Genomic DNA, 15,512 nt, shown 5'->3' with positions numbered 1-15,512 from the left:
CGGCGCGCGGCACAAACCCGGCGGCGGCCGGGAGCCAGCAGCGCGCAGCTCGCGGCCCGGGCCGGAGGCCAGGCGCGGCCGGGGCAGGGCCGGACGCCAGGCGCAGGGCATGCGCCCCCGGAGCGGGCCCTGCGCGGTGAGGCGGGGGGGAGGCTGGCCTTTTAAGTCGCGGGTTCCGGTCCCGGGTGGGCGCAGTGCGCCCGGGAAGCCAACGAGGGGGTCTCCAAAGTTGGGCAGGGACGTGGTGGGGGTTCAGGACCGAGAAGGCGACTCCAGCAGGTCGGAGTCGGGGTGGTTTTCTCTGCGACCCCCCTCGGAGACCTCACCCCCTACCACATTGCGCGTCGGCGATCGGGGGTCGCGAGTGAGGCTGCCCCCCACCCCCCAGCGGAAGGAAATGGTCTCTATGCGCGCGCGGGGGGCTGCACTCTGGGTTCTTATCTCATTTTTTCTCCCCGGAATCGGGTGCTTTATTCCGGAGTCCCGAGGGGAGCGGGAGCGCCGGGTGGGGAGCGCAGTCCCCTGGCGACCCTCTCCAGCTCCGACTGCTTACTTATAAAGTGCCGGCTCCGGAGCCGAAAAGGGCCCCTGGAGGGGGACCGCACCGTCCCCGCGCCCGGGCGTGGGTTCGGCGGGGCCGCCAGTGCGCTGGCGGGGATCCCCGGGAAAAGCCCCCCTCCCCCGGTCAGTGCCCCCCAGACACAAAAGCGGACGCAGGAAGCGCGGGGAGCGCGCGTTTGTCAACTCCAACGTTCGGCGTCCGACCCCAGGCGGCGGATTTGTCAATAATCTTCCGTTTTTAGTCGCCCGGGCCGGAGGGGTTGCCCCCCCCAACCCATGCAAATCGGTCGCTTTCCAAGAAGCCTTTGAAATCCGGACTGGGGTTTTTGTCGTCTTATTTCTTCTCTTTCTTCGGTTTTTCTTTTCTCACTTCCTCCGGGCTGCCCCCCTCCCGACTCTCCTAGCCCCCTCCCCAGCTTTCTGCCCCACCCCACCCCCTCTTCCCTTCGTGGAGTGAGGGGCCCCTTTCGCCACCCGCGGGCCCCAGCCTTGCACAACTCTTTAAATAACCGTGTTTTGCAAGGCCCCGGCCCGAGCGGGTGACCTCTCTCTCCGGGAGGCATTGGGGGGAGGGTGTGGCCCTGGATCCCTCTGGCCCCCTAGGCAGGTCCCAACGACCACCCAGCACCCCCCACCCCTGCCTAGTCCCGGCCTGGGAATGCCTCTCCCTTGGGGTTGTCATAAAGTGGGGGTAGGGGCCGAGGACAAAGGGCTCTTGGGGGAGGGGTCTGGAGGGGGTGGGCGTAGCCAGCTTAGGGTTAATGGCGGCCATGGGGGCCCCAGCACGGCCCAGGGGAGCTCTGGGGTTCCCACCTGCCCCCTCCACCAGCCCCAACGTGGAGGCCTGCCCTGCTCCCCTCCCCCACTGGGCGACCCGGAAGGGTCATTAAACCCAGCAGGCCTGGGGGTGGGAGGCTGGGGGGGAGTGGCTTCCTCTGGCCTCTTCCTTCTGCCCCCCAAAGAGGAGGGGGGGCGTTGCCTGGAGCGTTTCCGTGGGGAGGGGGGGCTTGTCTTCAAGTTGTCAAATGTGGGGGAGGGGCAGTGGACCAGACTAGACACTGGGCGTGAAATGTCCCCTCAGCACTTCTCAGGGCTGTTGGGGGGGTGACCACCAGTCCTGGGAGGGGATGGAGAGTGGGGGGCTGGGTGCTACTTTGCCGCCTCTAAGGACAGACTGATTTGGTCACTCTCCAGCCCTGTGGCCTCTGCGAGGGTCTTTGTGCCCTGAGACCCCTGCCCCTGCTGGATACCCATTTCCCACAGGGACCACCCATCCGCCCCCCCCCCCCAGTGCCTTTCACCAGTCCAGATGAAAGCTCTAGGGGGTCTGGGGAGAAGGCAGAGGGCCACTGAGCTCCTTGTAGCTCTGCAGGGCCCCTCCCCTGACTGGGGAGGTGTGGGGGGTCCATACTGCAAGATTCCCCTGAGTGGGGTCAGTTTCCACTGAGGGGGTCACCAGAGGAGTTGGGAGGGTGGCCAGCCCGGTGAGTGAGCATCAGCTAGCTAGCTGCCTGGAGCCTCTGCCCTCTGGCCGCTCGTGTCCCTGTCTGCCCCAGGAGTGGCTTAGGGGTCCATTTGCTGTGTTAGGGGTAGCCTCCTGCCCCCCATCTCCAGTCCCCCGTCCCCCATCCCTATGAGGTACTATCTGGGGTGTCACCACTGGGCCTGTTGGGTTCTGCCTGGTTGGTTTTACTGGCGGCCTGGGCGGGTGGGGGTGTGGCTGGTGCTGGGGTGGGGGGCTGGGGTGGGACCAGCGTCCTTCTGTCCTGGTGGGGCCGAGCAACGCCAGGTTCCAGATGTCACTCCCTGAGATGCTGGCAGTGAGGGTTGGTGGTGGTCTGAGGAGACCCCAGGCTGGGGCATAGCTCCTTGCATCGTGGGATGTTGGCCCCACTTGGGGTCCCAAGGGGCAGGAGAAGTCCCCCCCAGAGATCACGTGGGGTGGCGAGGGAGGCTGTGATGTCACCTAGACCCTGGTTCCCATCCCAGCCTGGCCTGGAACCTGCTGTGTGTCCCCCTCTAGCAGTGCATGTGCGGGCCTCAGTTTTTCTTATGCCTAATGTGGGGACCACCCAGTGCCTCCTTCCCCAATGTGGACTGGGTGCCTGCTGTGTGCCTGCTTGAGCCTAGAAAGGTAGGCGCTGTCAGGACACCATCTTGCAGATGGGGAAACTGAGGCCCAGAGAGGTTAAGGCTTAGGGATGAGGTGGGAGCACGAGGGAGAAAGGTTAGCTCAGACCCTGTATACAAGAAGCGCTTAGTCTGGGTCAGCCATCGTTTTGGTTAGTGTGGGGGGGGGTTGCCTGGACCCATCTGCAGCAGGGGTGTGAGCAGCGCCTAGAACTCGGAACCGGAACCCAGAACCCATCTGGACTCTGGTGTCTGGTACCTGGCTATAGCCAATCAGAGGTCAGGAATGCCCAGTCCCCCTGCTCTGTTTATGAAGCAATAATCCAAGGTCTTCCCCAGGAGGTGTGCTCAGTAACTGCATGTTTCTTTGTGGCCCTGAGGGTGGGGGTCACCTCGAGACCCTGGGAGTTCAGTGCAGGCTGACCCCGCTTCCCAGCCTGCTGGAGGGCAGACAGAGGGGGGCGGATGGGGAGAGCACCGTCTCCCACCTCCAGGGAGACCTCCCGGTTTGCACCCCGATGGGAATGGATGGGAGGGATTTTCCCAGCGGCCTCTGTGTTCTGACCTCAGTGGGGAGGATGGGGCCGAGGAGCCCAGGAGTGGTCTGATGGTCTCTCTCGCTGTCCCCAGGTTTGTGCAAACCCGTGAATGAGCCGCACACCAGCCGTGGCTACCCGGTGCCTGGCCTGAGAAGGAGGCAGCGCTGGCATGCCCTCAGCCTGAACGCGGCAGCCCCCGCCCCCACGCCCCGCCACCCTGCACTGTCCCGGCTCCCCTGAGGCCCCCACACTGCAGTGCGGCCAGGCCCCCTCCCCGCAGGGGCCGCCCCTGCCGCCCACCTCTGGTGCCCGGGGCGGCCCGGCCCGCAGGGCCATGAAGCTGCAGGCTGTGATGGAGACCCTTCTGCAGCGGCAGCAGCGGGCACGCCAGGAGCTGGAGGCCCGGCAGCCCCCGCCGCCTCCGCCGCCCCCGCCGTCTGAACTCCCTGCGGGCCCCCCTGCCCGTGCCAGGGCCGCCCCGGATGAGGACAGAGAGCCGGAGAAGGCCCGGATGCAGCGGGCCCAGATGGCCGCGCTGGCCGCCATGCGGGCTGCGGCTGCGGGCCTCGGACACGCAGCCAGCCCCAGCGGCTCTGAGGATGGGCCCCCCAGCTTGGAGGAGGAGGACACGGCCCAGGAAGGGGCACCAGGCTCGCCTGCCCCACCTGGCCGAGGCAGGGAGGCACCGGGACACGCGGAAGGCGACGGGCACTTCGAGGACGTGGGCTCCGACGGTGACCTGTGAGTTGGGGGTCCGTGGGCTACGCAGGGCACAAGCATCGATGGAGCGTTTGATGCATACCGGGCAGCTCTAGGACAAGACCCTGTCCTCCTGCTGACCACTGAGATCAGCTCAGTCCTTTAGAACTCTGGAGAGGGCGGTCGCGTATCATGCGGCCTAGAAGCCACCGCTCACAGGTGGTGGGGGGTCTGGGTTTGTAGCTTTATTCCATCTTGATTTAAACGGACCAGCCCCGTGTGGTCAGCAGCCAGTGCCTGGTGAGGCCCCAGCAGACTCAGGGGCCCCGGGGGAACTGTGCGGAGCACGTGTTGGCCGGCTCGTGGACGTGTTCCACCTGCAGGCCTCCAGCTGAGTGCGGGCAAGACCCCAGGGGGATCCTTCTGGGAAGATGTCCAGGAAGCAGACAAGCACGGTGATTGTGGGCTGTGACAAGGACATAAAGGAGGGGTATGGCAGGGGGAAGTGTCTGGGGCTGGGAACAGCATGCCTGGCAGAAGGAACAGCCAGAGCAAAGGCCCTGAGGCAGGCACTGGCTAGGCATTTTCAAGGCCCGCCAAGCGCAGCAGAGGGCGTGAGGGGGTTGGCAGGTGTGCAGGGGCTCTGGGCTGATGGGAAACAAAACTGGGTAGCGTATGGCCCACGCCCCTCACGGCACCTGCAGCAGGTGGGGGCCACTCTCCCTGCGCTGAGAGGAGGAAGTCGAGGCCCTGGCGAGGAGCAGGCCCTGCCCCAGGGCTGGAGCGAGCTGGCGCCATCTCCCCTGACCTGTGCCCTCTGCCTGCCCCAGGAAGCCAAAATGGGAGGAGGAGGAGGAGGAGGAGCTGGAGGAAGACCTGGAGGACGAGGAGGAGGACGACGAGGAAGAAGAGGAGGAGGAAGAGGAGGAGGAGGGGGACTACGAGGATGAGGAGGGGCTGGGGCCCCCGGGCTCTTCCGGCCTGGGCCCTGCACCCCCCATCCCCCGCAGGGCCCCGCCATCCCAGGCCTTCCGCGGCGACAGCGGGCCCCGGGCCCTCGGTGGCCAGGAGCGCCAGGGGGCCAGCCTGGCCCACACTGGAGGGGCTGCCCATGTGGCACTTCAGCTGCAGCCGCCTGACCATGGGGACTGGACCTACGAGGAGCAGTTCAAGCAGGTGTGCCGTGCGTCGCCGCAGGGGCCGTGGGGTAGGGGCGCGCTGCTGCCGGGTCCGACAGCCGGCCTGCACCAGCCAGGGGGGGACCCGAGCCAGGAGGGAGAAGCTCGGGGCTGCGTGGTGTCTGCGCCAGAAGGATCCATAGAGAGACAGCCGGGAACGGGACTGTGAGCTGAGGGAAGTGCCCAGGCAGAGGCCATGCGACTGGACCGGCATAGCGGGGGCTGTGGGCAAGGGGTGAGGACACACGTGCAGAGCTGGGGGCTCGGGGGCGCCGGCGTGGAGTCTGGTCGTAGAGGCCACGGCAGTTGGTTGAGCGGGGCGGGGGGGTTGGCCACGTTGGTGTGGACTGCAGAGGGGCGGGGAGGAAGCAGGGCCGTCCTGGTGCCTTCCCTGCGGGCGGCCAGGGCAGAGGAAGTGGCCGGGCGGGGGACCCTTTGAAGTTGGGCCGAGCTGGGCTGGGCAGATGGAAACCAGATGGCGTCCGGCCGGGCTCACATTCCAGTCCGTGGCCAGCTGGGCCCTGCCCCGACCTCCAGGAGTGGCTAGCGGGGACCTGGCCTCCCCAGCCCAGCAGCCCAGTAGACCGAGCCTTCTAGATCCCCATGGGCTGTAGGAAGGCAGGCGTGTGAGAGCCGGGAGGTGGCTGTGGGGCCTCGGGGCAGTCCCCTCTGGATGCTGGTCTCCCAGAGCTGACTCTGGGCCCCTCCTAGAGGGCACTCGAGGCCCGGCCGGCATGTGGGACCTGGCACCACGGGCCTCCCCTCTGAGACTCACTTGGGGAACGGAGCGTGTGGCTCCGGCAGCCCCCGGAGCTTTGAGTCAGGCTGAAGACAGATAAAGTAGAAAACGGGGTGGACACACGCTGGGGGGGCTGGGCTGGGGCTCCTGTGGGGGGCGGGAGGGTGCCCGGAGGCAGCAGGTGAGCTGGCGGGATGCAGGGAGCTGCCCAGGTGTCTGGCTTGGGTGGGGCAGTGCCGAGAGCTGGGTGACAGCCAGCAGACGTCGTCTCTCTGGGCGTGTCCGGCGCCCCACACACCCCTCCTGCTGGAGGCCTCGCCCAGGCCTGTGGCCCCCAGGCTGAGCACGGGTGCGGAGGGGGGGGGGAATGGCCCCACCCTGCTCCCGGCCTCCAAATGTCTCTCCTTCATGAAGGAGGAAGGGTCCCTGCCCGTCCCGTTTGGCGGATGAGAGACCCGAGCCACAGCGCTGAGGGGAGGGTCTCCAGCGCCTGGCTCTGGTTCAAAATAACACACGGGCCGCTGTGGGCAAGTTATATTTACTTGTTCACTGAGTATTTACGGGGAGGCCCAGGCTGGGGGGCTGGAGCCTGACAGATACCCCAGCATTATAGGGTCCCAGCCGGGCTGCACACTCCTTGTGAGGTCAGAGCTCGTCAAGACCCCCCAGCGCCCAGCCCTGCTCAGTGGCCTCGGCCACTATGGGGAGGCAGAGTTTGGGTGGGCAGGCCAGGCTGGGACTCGGGGTCAGAAGCCCAGACCCCAAAGCCCCCTCGGCATGTCCGAACAAAGGGCCACAGGAGCCCTTGTGCCCCTGTCTAGGATGCCCGGGGTGGGGAGACGGAAGCCAGAGGGGTCAGGGAACCCCAAAGCCCCAGAGTCAGCATCTCATCGAGCACCTACTAGAGCCGTAGCTGCCCTGGGTGTGGAGGAGGTCGTGCTGAGGCGGTCAGGGAGATGGGGTCTGGCATCTTTAGCTGGGGTGGGGGGGAGAGGCCTCTCGGGATATGCCATGAGGGTCGAGCCTTGCAGACGGACAGACGGGGCGCCTGGCAGAGGAAGTAGTCCAGGCAAAGGCCCTGGGGCAGGACTGACATTGGCGTGTGTGTGAAGGCCAGATGCTGCCAGGTTGGGCCCTGCAGGAGATAGGATTGGATTCTGAGAAAATGGGGGCCGAGGAAGGTTGTGGGCAGGTGGGGGGCCTGCCCTGCAGTGCTGGAATCTTCTTCCTGCCCATCCGTGGCAGGTCCAGCTGCCTGCGCTGCCTTCATGCCCAGCTGGCCAAGCACCTGTGTGGCCAGTGTCAGCAGTGTCCTGGGCCCAGCGGCCCAGCAGACGTCGGGCCGTGTTGACTCTGGCGCCTTCCCCACAGCCTTCCTGGCACGTGGCAGCCCAGCCGGCCGGCCGCCCACTTGGCACCGTCTCTGCCTCTTCCTCCCCAGTCTTGGCAGGGCCTGGGGCCGACTTCCCCTACAAACCCTCGATAGCCGTAGGCTACAGGTCTCGGGCGGCCAGGCCGGGGAGGGACCTGGAGCAGCGGGCTCACGGCCGCGGAACCTGGCTTTGAAATGCTGCAGCCTCACTGCTGTGGGACCCTGGGGACATGCACGGATGGAGGCCAACACGCCTAGAACCACTGGCCGGGGATCAGGCGTGTCGCGGGCACTGGTTAGGATCTTAGCCTCCTGGCATCAGACGTGGCATCCTGGTGACATCCTGGTGGCCTCCTGTCACCAGCACAGCTGTGCCTGGGCTCTAGAAAGTGGCAGCCCCCCGCCCCCCCTGCCAGCAGGTCTTAACCTCAGCTCTTTGGCTGCTTAAGAGTCAGGATCCTGGGTCTTAACAACTCAAACTTTGGGATTGTTGTCAACAGCTTCATTGAGCTCAGACTCACACAGCACGTCATTCACCCACTGAAAGTGTGCAGTTCAGTGGTTTTTAGTGTCTTCATGGAGTTATGCAGCTGTTGCCACATTATCTTAGGGTCTTTTTGTCACCTCAAACGTAAACCTTCGTAAATGTATCTTTTAGCTGTTACCCCCCCAGCCCCCGACCCCCTTGAGCCCCCTTCCCGTCCGTGGAGGAGCCTGTTCTGGACGTGTCACACACGTGGACTCACACGCCGTGGGGCCTTCTGTGTCTGGTTCCCTCCCCAAGCGTCGTGGGCTCGGGTCCGTCCCCGGGGCAGCACGGGTGGGCGCCGCGCTCCTGCTCGTGGCCGAGGGATGCTCCCGCGTGTAGGGGACGCGCTGTGTTTCTTCACTCACCTGTGGATGGACACTTGGGTTGTTTGCGCCTTGGGCCGCTGTGAACGTGTGTGCACGTGTTTTGTGTGGACAAGTGTTTTCAGCTGTCGTGGGCACGTAGCCAGGAGTGGAACCGCCGGGTCGGGCAGCAGCGCTGAGATTGGCCTCTTGGGGACCCGTGGACTGCTTCCCTCAGCGCTGTACTGTTTTCCGTCCCGTGGCCGCACGGGGCTCCAGCTTCTCCGTGGCCTCGCCAGCACTGTGATTACGGCTTTGCTGCCCCAGTCCCCGTGGAGGCTGCGGTGTCGCTGTGGTTTTCATTTGCGTTGAATGCGGCATATTTCCCCCCAGTTTTCAAGGTGATATCCATCTGCTGCGTAACGTGTCGGTGAGCTCAGAGATGTGGAGGTGACAGGTGTCGCGGAGGGTGGTCACCTGACTGTGCAGGAAGCAGACTGAGCCTTCACCTGTGTCCCTGGACGCCCCCGATGCCACAGGGAAGGGCAGTGAGGGCTCTTCCCCTCGCACCGACGGACACGGATGCGGGGTGGTTGAGGCGACTGCCCGCAGCGACACAGAGTCAGTGTCAGAGCTGGGACTGGGCCTAGCGTGCGCTGGAGGAGTGGACGGATGGGTGGGGGGTGAGCCCCAGGCCCGGGGGCCCACTGGCTGCAGGGGTTGGGGGCACTGGGGTCCCGGGCCTCACGTCAGGGTGTCAGGACCCGGGGCCTGGACACACACGGGCGCTTAGGCGGGAGCACGCTGACTTCCTGTGTCCTCACCGTGGACCCTGCCTGGCCTCCCTCCGCTCCCCAGGCCTCCCGGGGCCCATGCGATGCCCGCGGGTGTCCTTTTCCTGCACGGCAGGCACGGCCCACGCGGAGGTGAGACTGGGGGCCTCAGAGGTGTTCTCCGCAAGACGCTAGGGTTCCAGTTTGGTGTTTTTTTAGCCCTTTTGGCTCACGTAGGTTTTTTTAGCCATGGGAAATAACACATACATGCATTTTTGGGTCCATTTTTGATTCCAGAAGTAACGCTTGGTACCATTCTCATAGGAGGGGAAGTGGAGAGTGTGGTGTTCGGGGCCGCGAGGCTGGCTGCCACTCCCCGCCTCTCTCGGCGTCGCTCTGCTGAGCACTCCCTGTGCCCCGGTTCTCTTTAGCGACTGGTTTCCTCGTGGGGCCGACAGCAACACGCTGGCCAGTTTCCCTGTTCCCTGTTGTAAACAACACTGCCGTGAACATCTCCGGGCTCCCGAAAGTTGCCCGGGCAGTGTGAGGTGGAGGTGCAGCTGGGAAATCCTGGGGCTCTGGGCTCGGAGGAGCGGGGAGGTGGTTTCTTCATCCTGCCTGGGAGTGCCCCCAGGCTGCAGCGAGCCACAGCAGACGCAGGGACTCCCAGCCCTGAGGGATCAGGGCTGGGCTAGAGGAAGGAGAAACAGGCTTTGGGGCTGGGGCTTTGCAGGACATGTAAGAGTCTGCCAGGTGACCAGGGAAGGGTAGAGTCTGCATCTTGGAACAGTGTGGCTGGAACATAAAGTGGGAAGGATATGGGGCGCAGACATCAGGGCAAACGAAAGGTGGGCTCAGAGGAGGGCCTTGGCAGGGTTTGGAACTGGGGAGCTGAGAGATGAGGGAGGAGCCTTCTAGAGCCTGTGGTCCGGGCAGGACTGGAAGAGGCTAGGCCTGCAGGGCCAGGGGAGAAGGATGAGAATTTTTTTGCTGGAAGAAGGTGTTCTGAGCAGAGGGCATGGCCTGGGCAAAGGTTTAGAGGTCAGATACTAGATCCTGAACCCGGTGACATCCGTCTGGTGTGCTTGGGACAGAGTGGGCTGCGGGCCAGGCCCCTTGTGTCCTGGGGGCCAGCCCTGGCGCCGGGCATCTTCCTGGAGCACCAGCAGCCGGGGCCGTCCGCTGGGGGGTGGGGAGGGTGTCGGGAAGCCCCTGGGAACTCAGCCCACCCCGCCTGGGACAGCGCCTGCCTCATCAAAGCCGCTGTGGCTGCTGGCGCAGAGCCAGCGGGCCGTGGCGGGCACGGGGAGGGTGCTCGCCCGCCAGCCCCTGGCACCGTGCCTCTGCCCGTGCCAGCCCTGGGAACCGCACTGACTCAGCCGGAAGAACCTTATCTGGCCCCTGTGCCGCCACCAGCCGCCCAGTCACCACCGTGGGGTCACGGCCGCCGGGGCCTGGCCCCACGCCCACCATCCGCTCCCCACCCTAGTGGCTGCTGCCAAGTGCCTGGCCCGCCCCACGCTTTCTAATAACACACGCAGCCACCGGAGGGAGTGGTGCCCGGCGGGCAGTGTCCACATGCGCGTCCCGTCAGGGGATGAGCGTGCGTGAGCCACATGGGGTCCAGCCCGCTGACGTGCGTGTGGGGGTGTGGTGGGCAGGTGCGTGGTGCCCGTGAGCTGGGGGAGGGAAGGGGTCCGTGTCCAGGGCCCTGCGGCTGCCAGGGTCTGTGTCCAGCTGGGCCAGGCCCTGTGGGCGTGTAAGCCACGCGTGTGCTGATGCCGTGGCTCTCCCGTGTGCGTCCGCCTGCACGTTCTGGGGCCGCGAACGCCTCTGCAGCGTCTGTTACGTGCAGCTGTCATCTTAGAAGCCTGTCGGTGCGTCCCTGCCACTCAGGGATGTGTGGGTGTATGTCCTGGGGTCGGATACGCTGGAGGAAGTCTGGGCCACGTATCCTAGCGTGTGTGGTGCCCACTGTTCGTACGTTCCCTGTACCCACGTGTGACAGGGTGACAGTCCCCTGCGGCTGTGCATTGTGACGTGTGTGAGTGTATGTGCGTGGCTGGGCTCCCACGTGCGTCTGTGTGCCCGCCCCCTGCCCCATGGGCTCACCTTGCCTGGTGAAGCGTGAGGTCAAGGGGGGACCCATTAACCATTAGCCAGAAAGTCACGTCGTCTGGTCAGCGGTTTGAATAGGTTGGCCCCGGACCTGCCTGCCCGTGGCCGATGCCCCCCCCCCATCTCCCCCGCCCACCAGGAGCTGGAGGTGTGAGCAGGGCCAGGCTTGGTCCCTTCTCCCCGCCGTCCCCCTGCACTGCGGGCTCCTGGGCAGCTGTGCCCTGTCTCTGACCGACAGGCGCCATCAGGGGGATGCTGGGCAGGGTTTGACCCACTCTGTGCCTTAGTTTCCCTGCCTGAATCAGACACCCTCTACTCCCCAAGTGTTTGGACCCCCAGGGCCGGCGCCCCCTGACGGCGACGTGGAGGGGCGTCCTCCCGGCTGCTTGCAGCCGCCCCGTGACCCCGTTGACAGACGGACGCCGGTCGCCCCGCTGGGCTGTGCTCCGAGCTGGGTCAGGGGAGCAGCTGGGGGTGCGGGCTGGTGGGTGGGCACGCGCGGAGGGCGGGGTACGGCCCGCCCCTTCTCCGCTCACCAGGCTGCACGCGGACAGAGGACAATTGGGGGTCACGGGGTTAAACGGTAACCAGTCTGCCTATTGAAGTCCCCAGCGCAGGGACGCGGCCCGCGGTCAGGGCTGGCAGGGGTCTTGTGGGGCTGGGGGGGTGGGGGGAGGCACAGAGTCCGCACCGCCCACCACCCCTGCAGGCCCAGGCCTGGCACCTCAGGGACACACTCCTCCCCTCCCAGACAATAAAAACCCACATTCCAGGAAGAAATGTGCCGCGAGGTGTCTGCCCAGACGTCAGACGTGGCTTTGTTTGGGGATGGGGTCTTCACGGGTGTCATTAGTTACGATGGACTCCCCCTGAGTAGCCTGGGCCTTGAATCTGGTGACAGGTGTGAAGAGAGGCCCACAGGCAGACCTCAGGGAGCCGAGGGCCTGACGGGCACAGGACACGGAGGCCCCGGCCCCAGCCCCAGCCTTCTGTAGACCCTCCTTTGGGGATGGGCTTGGGACCAGGGACTCTGACGGTCCCACCGAGGGGGCTCACGGGACCAGCTTAGGGCAGAAAGGCTGGGCTGTGCACCCACGAGCCTGCCTGAGCCGGGTCCTTCCTGGGCACCGGCCTCTCCTGTGGGCCCTGGGACGCATCTGTGAACAGCGGGCAGAGGCGGCCGATCTGTGGCGTGGGGGTGGGGGGGTGGGGCCCAGTGGGCTGGGCCGGCACAGTGGCGAGGGCGGGCTGTCTGGGGCCATTATCTGCCAGCGAGCAAAGGTGTGTCTGTGTTTGTGTGTCTGCTTGGACGGGTGTGTCGGTGCATGCGCTGGGGGACCACGTCAGGGTGGCGTGGCCTGCCGAACCGTGGGGAGGGCCACGGGTGCGTGGGGAGGGTCCGCATGTGCCCAGACGGGGGTAGGCGGGTCTGTGCGGCAGCCGTGGCCTGGTAGAGGTCCAGGTAGGGGGCCGTGTGGGTGCGTCTGGATGGGGCCACGGGTCTTGGGGTTGTTCTCCAGGTGGGATTCTCCATGGGGGTGGGTCTTGCGTCTCTGTCTGGGCTGGAGTGGCGGGTAGTGGCCATGGGCCCCTGTTCCTGGTCAAGCTGTGTCGCGGTCTGCCCCCCGAGAGGGGTCTTTGAGTGTCCCTTGCCCTGTTAGGCTCTGCCTCCTAACCTCTACCCTGAGTACGGCTGCTGAGCCCATTGCTGCAAATGTGGGTCTTCTGGGCTTGTGAGGCACCTGCCCGGGGGCACCCCCAGCCCCAAGGGCCTGCCATGGAGGACCGAGGGGGGGGGCTGCTACCCTGCCTCGTGTGTTCCTCACTTTCCCCCCACCTCCTTTGTGACCAGCGACACAGATGTTTCCCCGGGACTCGGGCTGGGCCTGGACCCCAGTCCCTGGGATCTGCTCCCCGAGTCTCTGGTTGCTCCGTGCCTGCATCTCCCCCCGCCCACGTCCTTGGCCATCCTCTCTCCTCAGCTGCCAGCTGCCAAGGAGTGGCAGGTGTCCCCTGCCTGAGTGCCCAGGGACAGTCCATGTGCTTGCTGATGGGATGCCCGACCCTGGGAAGGGACGTGGGGTCGGAAGCCACTCAGGTCTCTGCTACCCCCACTGGGGCTGGAGGGCCCTCCCTCTGAGCCTCAGTTTCCCCATCTGTAAAACAGGGGCAGTGTTCGAGTGAGTGCTGGTTGTTGCCATAGTTAATGACCACTCACGGGTGTCGGGGCAGAGGGGTGGCAGGGTGGGGCAGGTGCCAGCCGCGTGCTGTCTGGGGCTGCCCCACCGTGTCCGGCTCCCGGCTCCCCACAGAGAGGGGGATGTTCTGGAGGTAGGCTTTGGTGGTGCCCTCAGGCTGCTGGCCCCCACAGAGCAGATCCCGTCCCCGTGCCCTCAGCTGGGGGACCGGCAGAGGCTCCCGGGGGTGTGCCTGGCGGGGCGCCCACGGTTCCTTTCTCTTGACTGCTGGGCAGAGGGTGGGGGGCGGGGAGTAGCCCCCTTGCCTCCTGCAGCACATGCAGGCTGGCCCGCGGTGGCGGGACCGGGACGGCGCTCTGGCTGCGCCTCTGTTCAGAGAGCCCACGCAGGGAGGGGTAGGGAGCTCGCTCCCCAGCCGGACAGGTCTTTCTGAGCACGTCCCGCCTTGGGGAGTCCCCGGCACCTTCCGGGGCTGCTCAGGGTGTGTGTGCAGGCACAGACAGATGCTCCCTTTCCGAGAAAACCCCGCGACGGGATGTAAGTTCCCGGGTGCCAGGCCCCAGCCACAGCCCTGGAGCCCACGGCCACTGCACGCCGGCAGCCAGGCGGGAGTGACGGGACGGTTTCGTGCGGGGACCCCTGTACGAAATGCCCCAAGACCGTGTGCAGGAGCAGATTTGTAATGGCTTGAGTTTCGGGGAGAAGATTCTGGATCTTTGGCTTGCCCAGAGAGTGCGGGGGCTTTCGGGCAGGCTGGCGCCCCAACCCTGAGAGGCGCCTCGTAGCCTAGAGCACCCGAGTCCGTCCAGGGAAACCGAGGGCTCCGTCCAGGGAAACCGAGGGCTCCGTCCCGGGTACCGGTGCTCCTCTGCAGTCTTATCTCAGTCTTGTCTGCCCCCGACGTGGCTCCCACCTGGACAGTGGTCTGTGTGCTCTGGGCCGGGCCCGTGGCTGAGGGGTCCCACCGTCCAGATCCTCGTGTCGTCGGCTGCGTGGGCCACCTGCTTCCTGCTTCCTCGCCTTGACCTAGCATTGTCCCTCTGCCGCTTTCCAGCCTGGGTGCACTCTCCACACGGGACCTGTTGGCGTCCCCCTGGGGGCCTCAGGTTCCCCAACTGTGACACGGGGCTGGGGGACCACCAGCCTTTCCGGCCACCGCAGTGGTTCCTCCCCTGCCCCCTCAGCGATGTCCTGCATGTCCCACCTGGATGCTGCAGGCGCCCTCGCCCACTTCCCGGGGGACAATACTGCGGCCCCGGGGCGGCCCCAGTCACACGGGGCAGCAGTCTGGCGTCAGGCGCTTGCCCGGTCCTCGCCATCATCCGGAAAGCAGCACCTTTAAGCTTCAGCTCCGTGTTGGGCTTTGTGACTCGTTTCTGGAGCTTTTTATTAATATCTGTCATGGGTGGGGTGCTGCGTCTTTTCAGAGAGGGACACATGGCCGGCCGGGGCTGTGTGGCCGAGCGGACAGATGTCTCTGCCCTGCCCAGAATCACTTCCCCAATCTCCTGNGAGCCCGGCGGGCCGCCACATCTGTGTGGAGGAGGCTGAGCCTGTGCTGACGGGAAATGAAAGGCACCCAGCGGGTGCCCCAGGGGTCAGGTGCGCCAGGAGGGCAGCTTGTGGGAAGGGCGTGAGGTTGCATAGACGTTGCTTAAGCCCCTCCTGTATGCCGACGCTAGTGCCCTCCTTGGATTTCTGCTGTGCCCCCACTGGCCTGGGGCTCTGCTGGGCACGCTGCGTCCTCGGCATCCAGCACGGACCTGCAGGAGGTGCTCCGTAATGGCTGCAAAATGGGTTGTCCTGGCCGACCTGCGCCGCGTGGGCCCGTGCCCCTCCCGCACGGCTTCCACCTTCCACGCGGAGTCCTGGGAGTTTCCGGGACAGAACGTTTCCTCCGAAGCCAGACCCCCCACGTGCCCAGCTGGGCCCTCTGAGGGCCTGAGTCCTGGCGGCACCGAGGCCTGGCCACCAGCCTCCACTTCCTGATCACGTTGTCCCTGCCTCCTGTGACAGGTAAACTGAGGCTCAGCGCAGACAGGGAGGGCTCCACCCCAACCCGCCTTCTCCCGAGGCCCCCACGGAGCTCCGTCTGACTTGCTTCATCCATCAGTTTGCTCTGAGGTCACTGTGGGGAGGGGGTGAGACCAGAGCTTTGCCATTTCGGGGCTGTGTGACCTCGGGTGAGGCCCGCGCGCTCTGGACGTCTGCCCCCGCCTCGTGCAGCTGCGAGAAAACATAGATAAAGCACTTAGGTTGTTGGCATGCCACAAATGCCCGCCTCAGTTTCCCCAAGTGCACGGTGGGCCGGAGGAGTTGGGGGAGGCCGGGGGGGGGGGCGCCCCGCCTGCCTGGCCTCTGGCAGGCGGGGGGG

The 15,512-nt window shown here is 65.8% G+C and overlaps 1 protein-coding gene across 1 annotated transcript in view; it reads left to right on the top strand.

Annotated features, from left to right (window-relative positions):
* The window catches only part of ARID3A (AT-rich interaction domain 3A), a 41,289-nt gene that overhangs the window by 2,314 nt on the left and 23,463 nt on the right, over nt 1–15,512 (top strand). Inside the window, exons 2-3 of the mRNA XM_040628313.1 lie at nt 3,322–3,971; nt 4,760–5,105. Of these exons, the coding sequence (XP_040484247.1) occupies nt 3,565–3,971; nt 4,760–5,105 (753 nt within the window). The 5' untranslated portion in view covers nt 3,322–3,564. The remainder of the gene's footprint in view (nt 1–3,321; nt 3,972–4,759; nt 5,106–15,512) is intronic.

This window comes from Ursus maritimus, unplaced genomic scaffold (genome assembly GCF_017311325.1).
Source record: "Ursus maritimus isolate PB19 unplaced genomic scaffold, ASM1731132v1 scaffold_14, whole genome shotgun sequence".
In the NCBI taxonomy this organism is placed as follows: Eukaryota; Metazoa; Chordata; class Mammalia; order Carnivora; family Ursidae; genus Ursus; species Ursus maritimus.
This window is presented reverse-complemented; position numbering and strand designations above follow the sequence as displayed.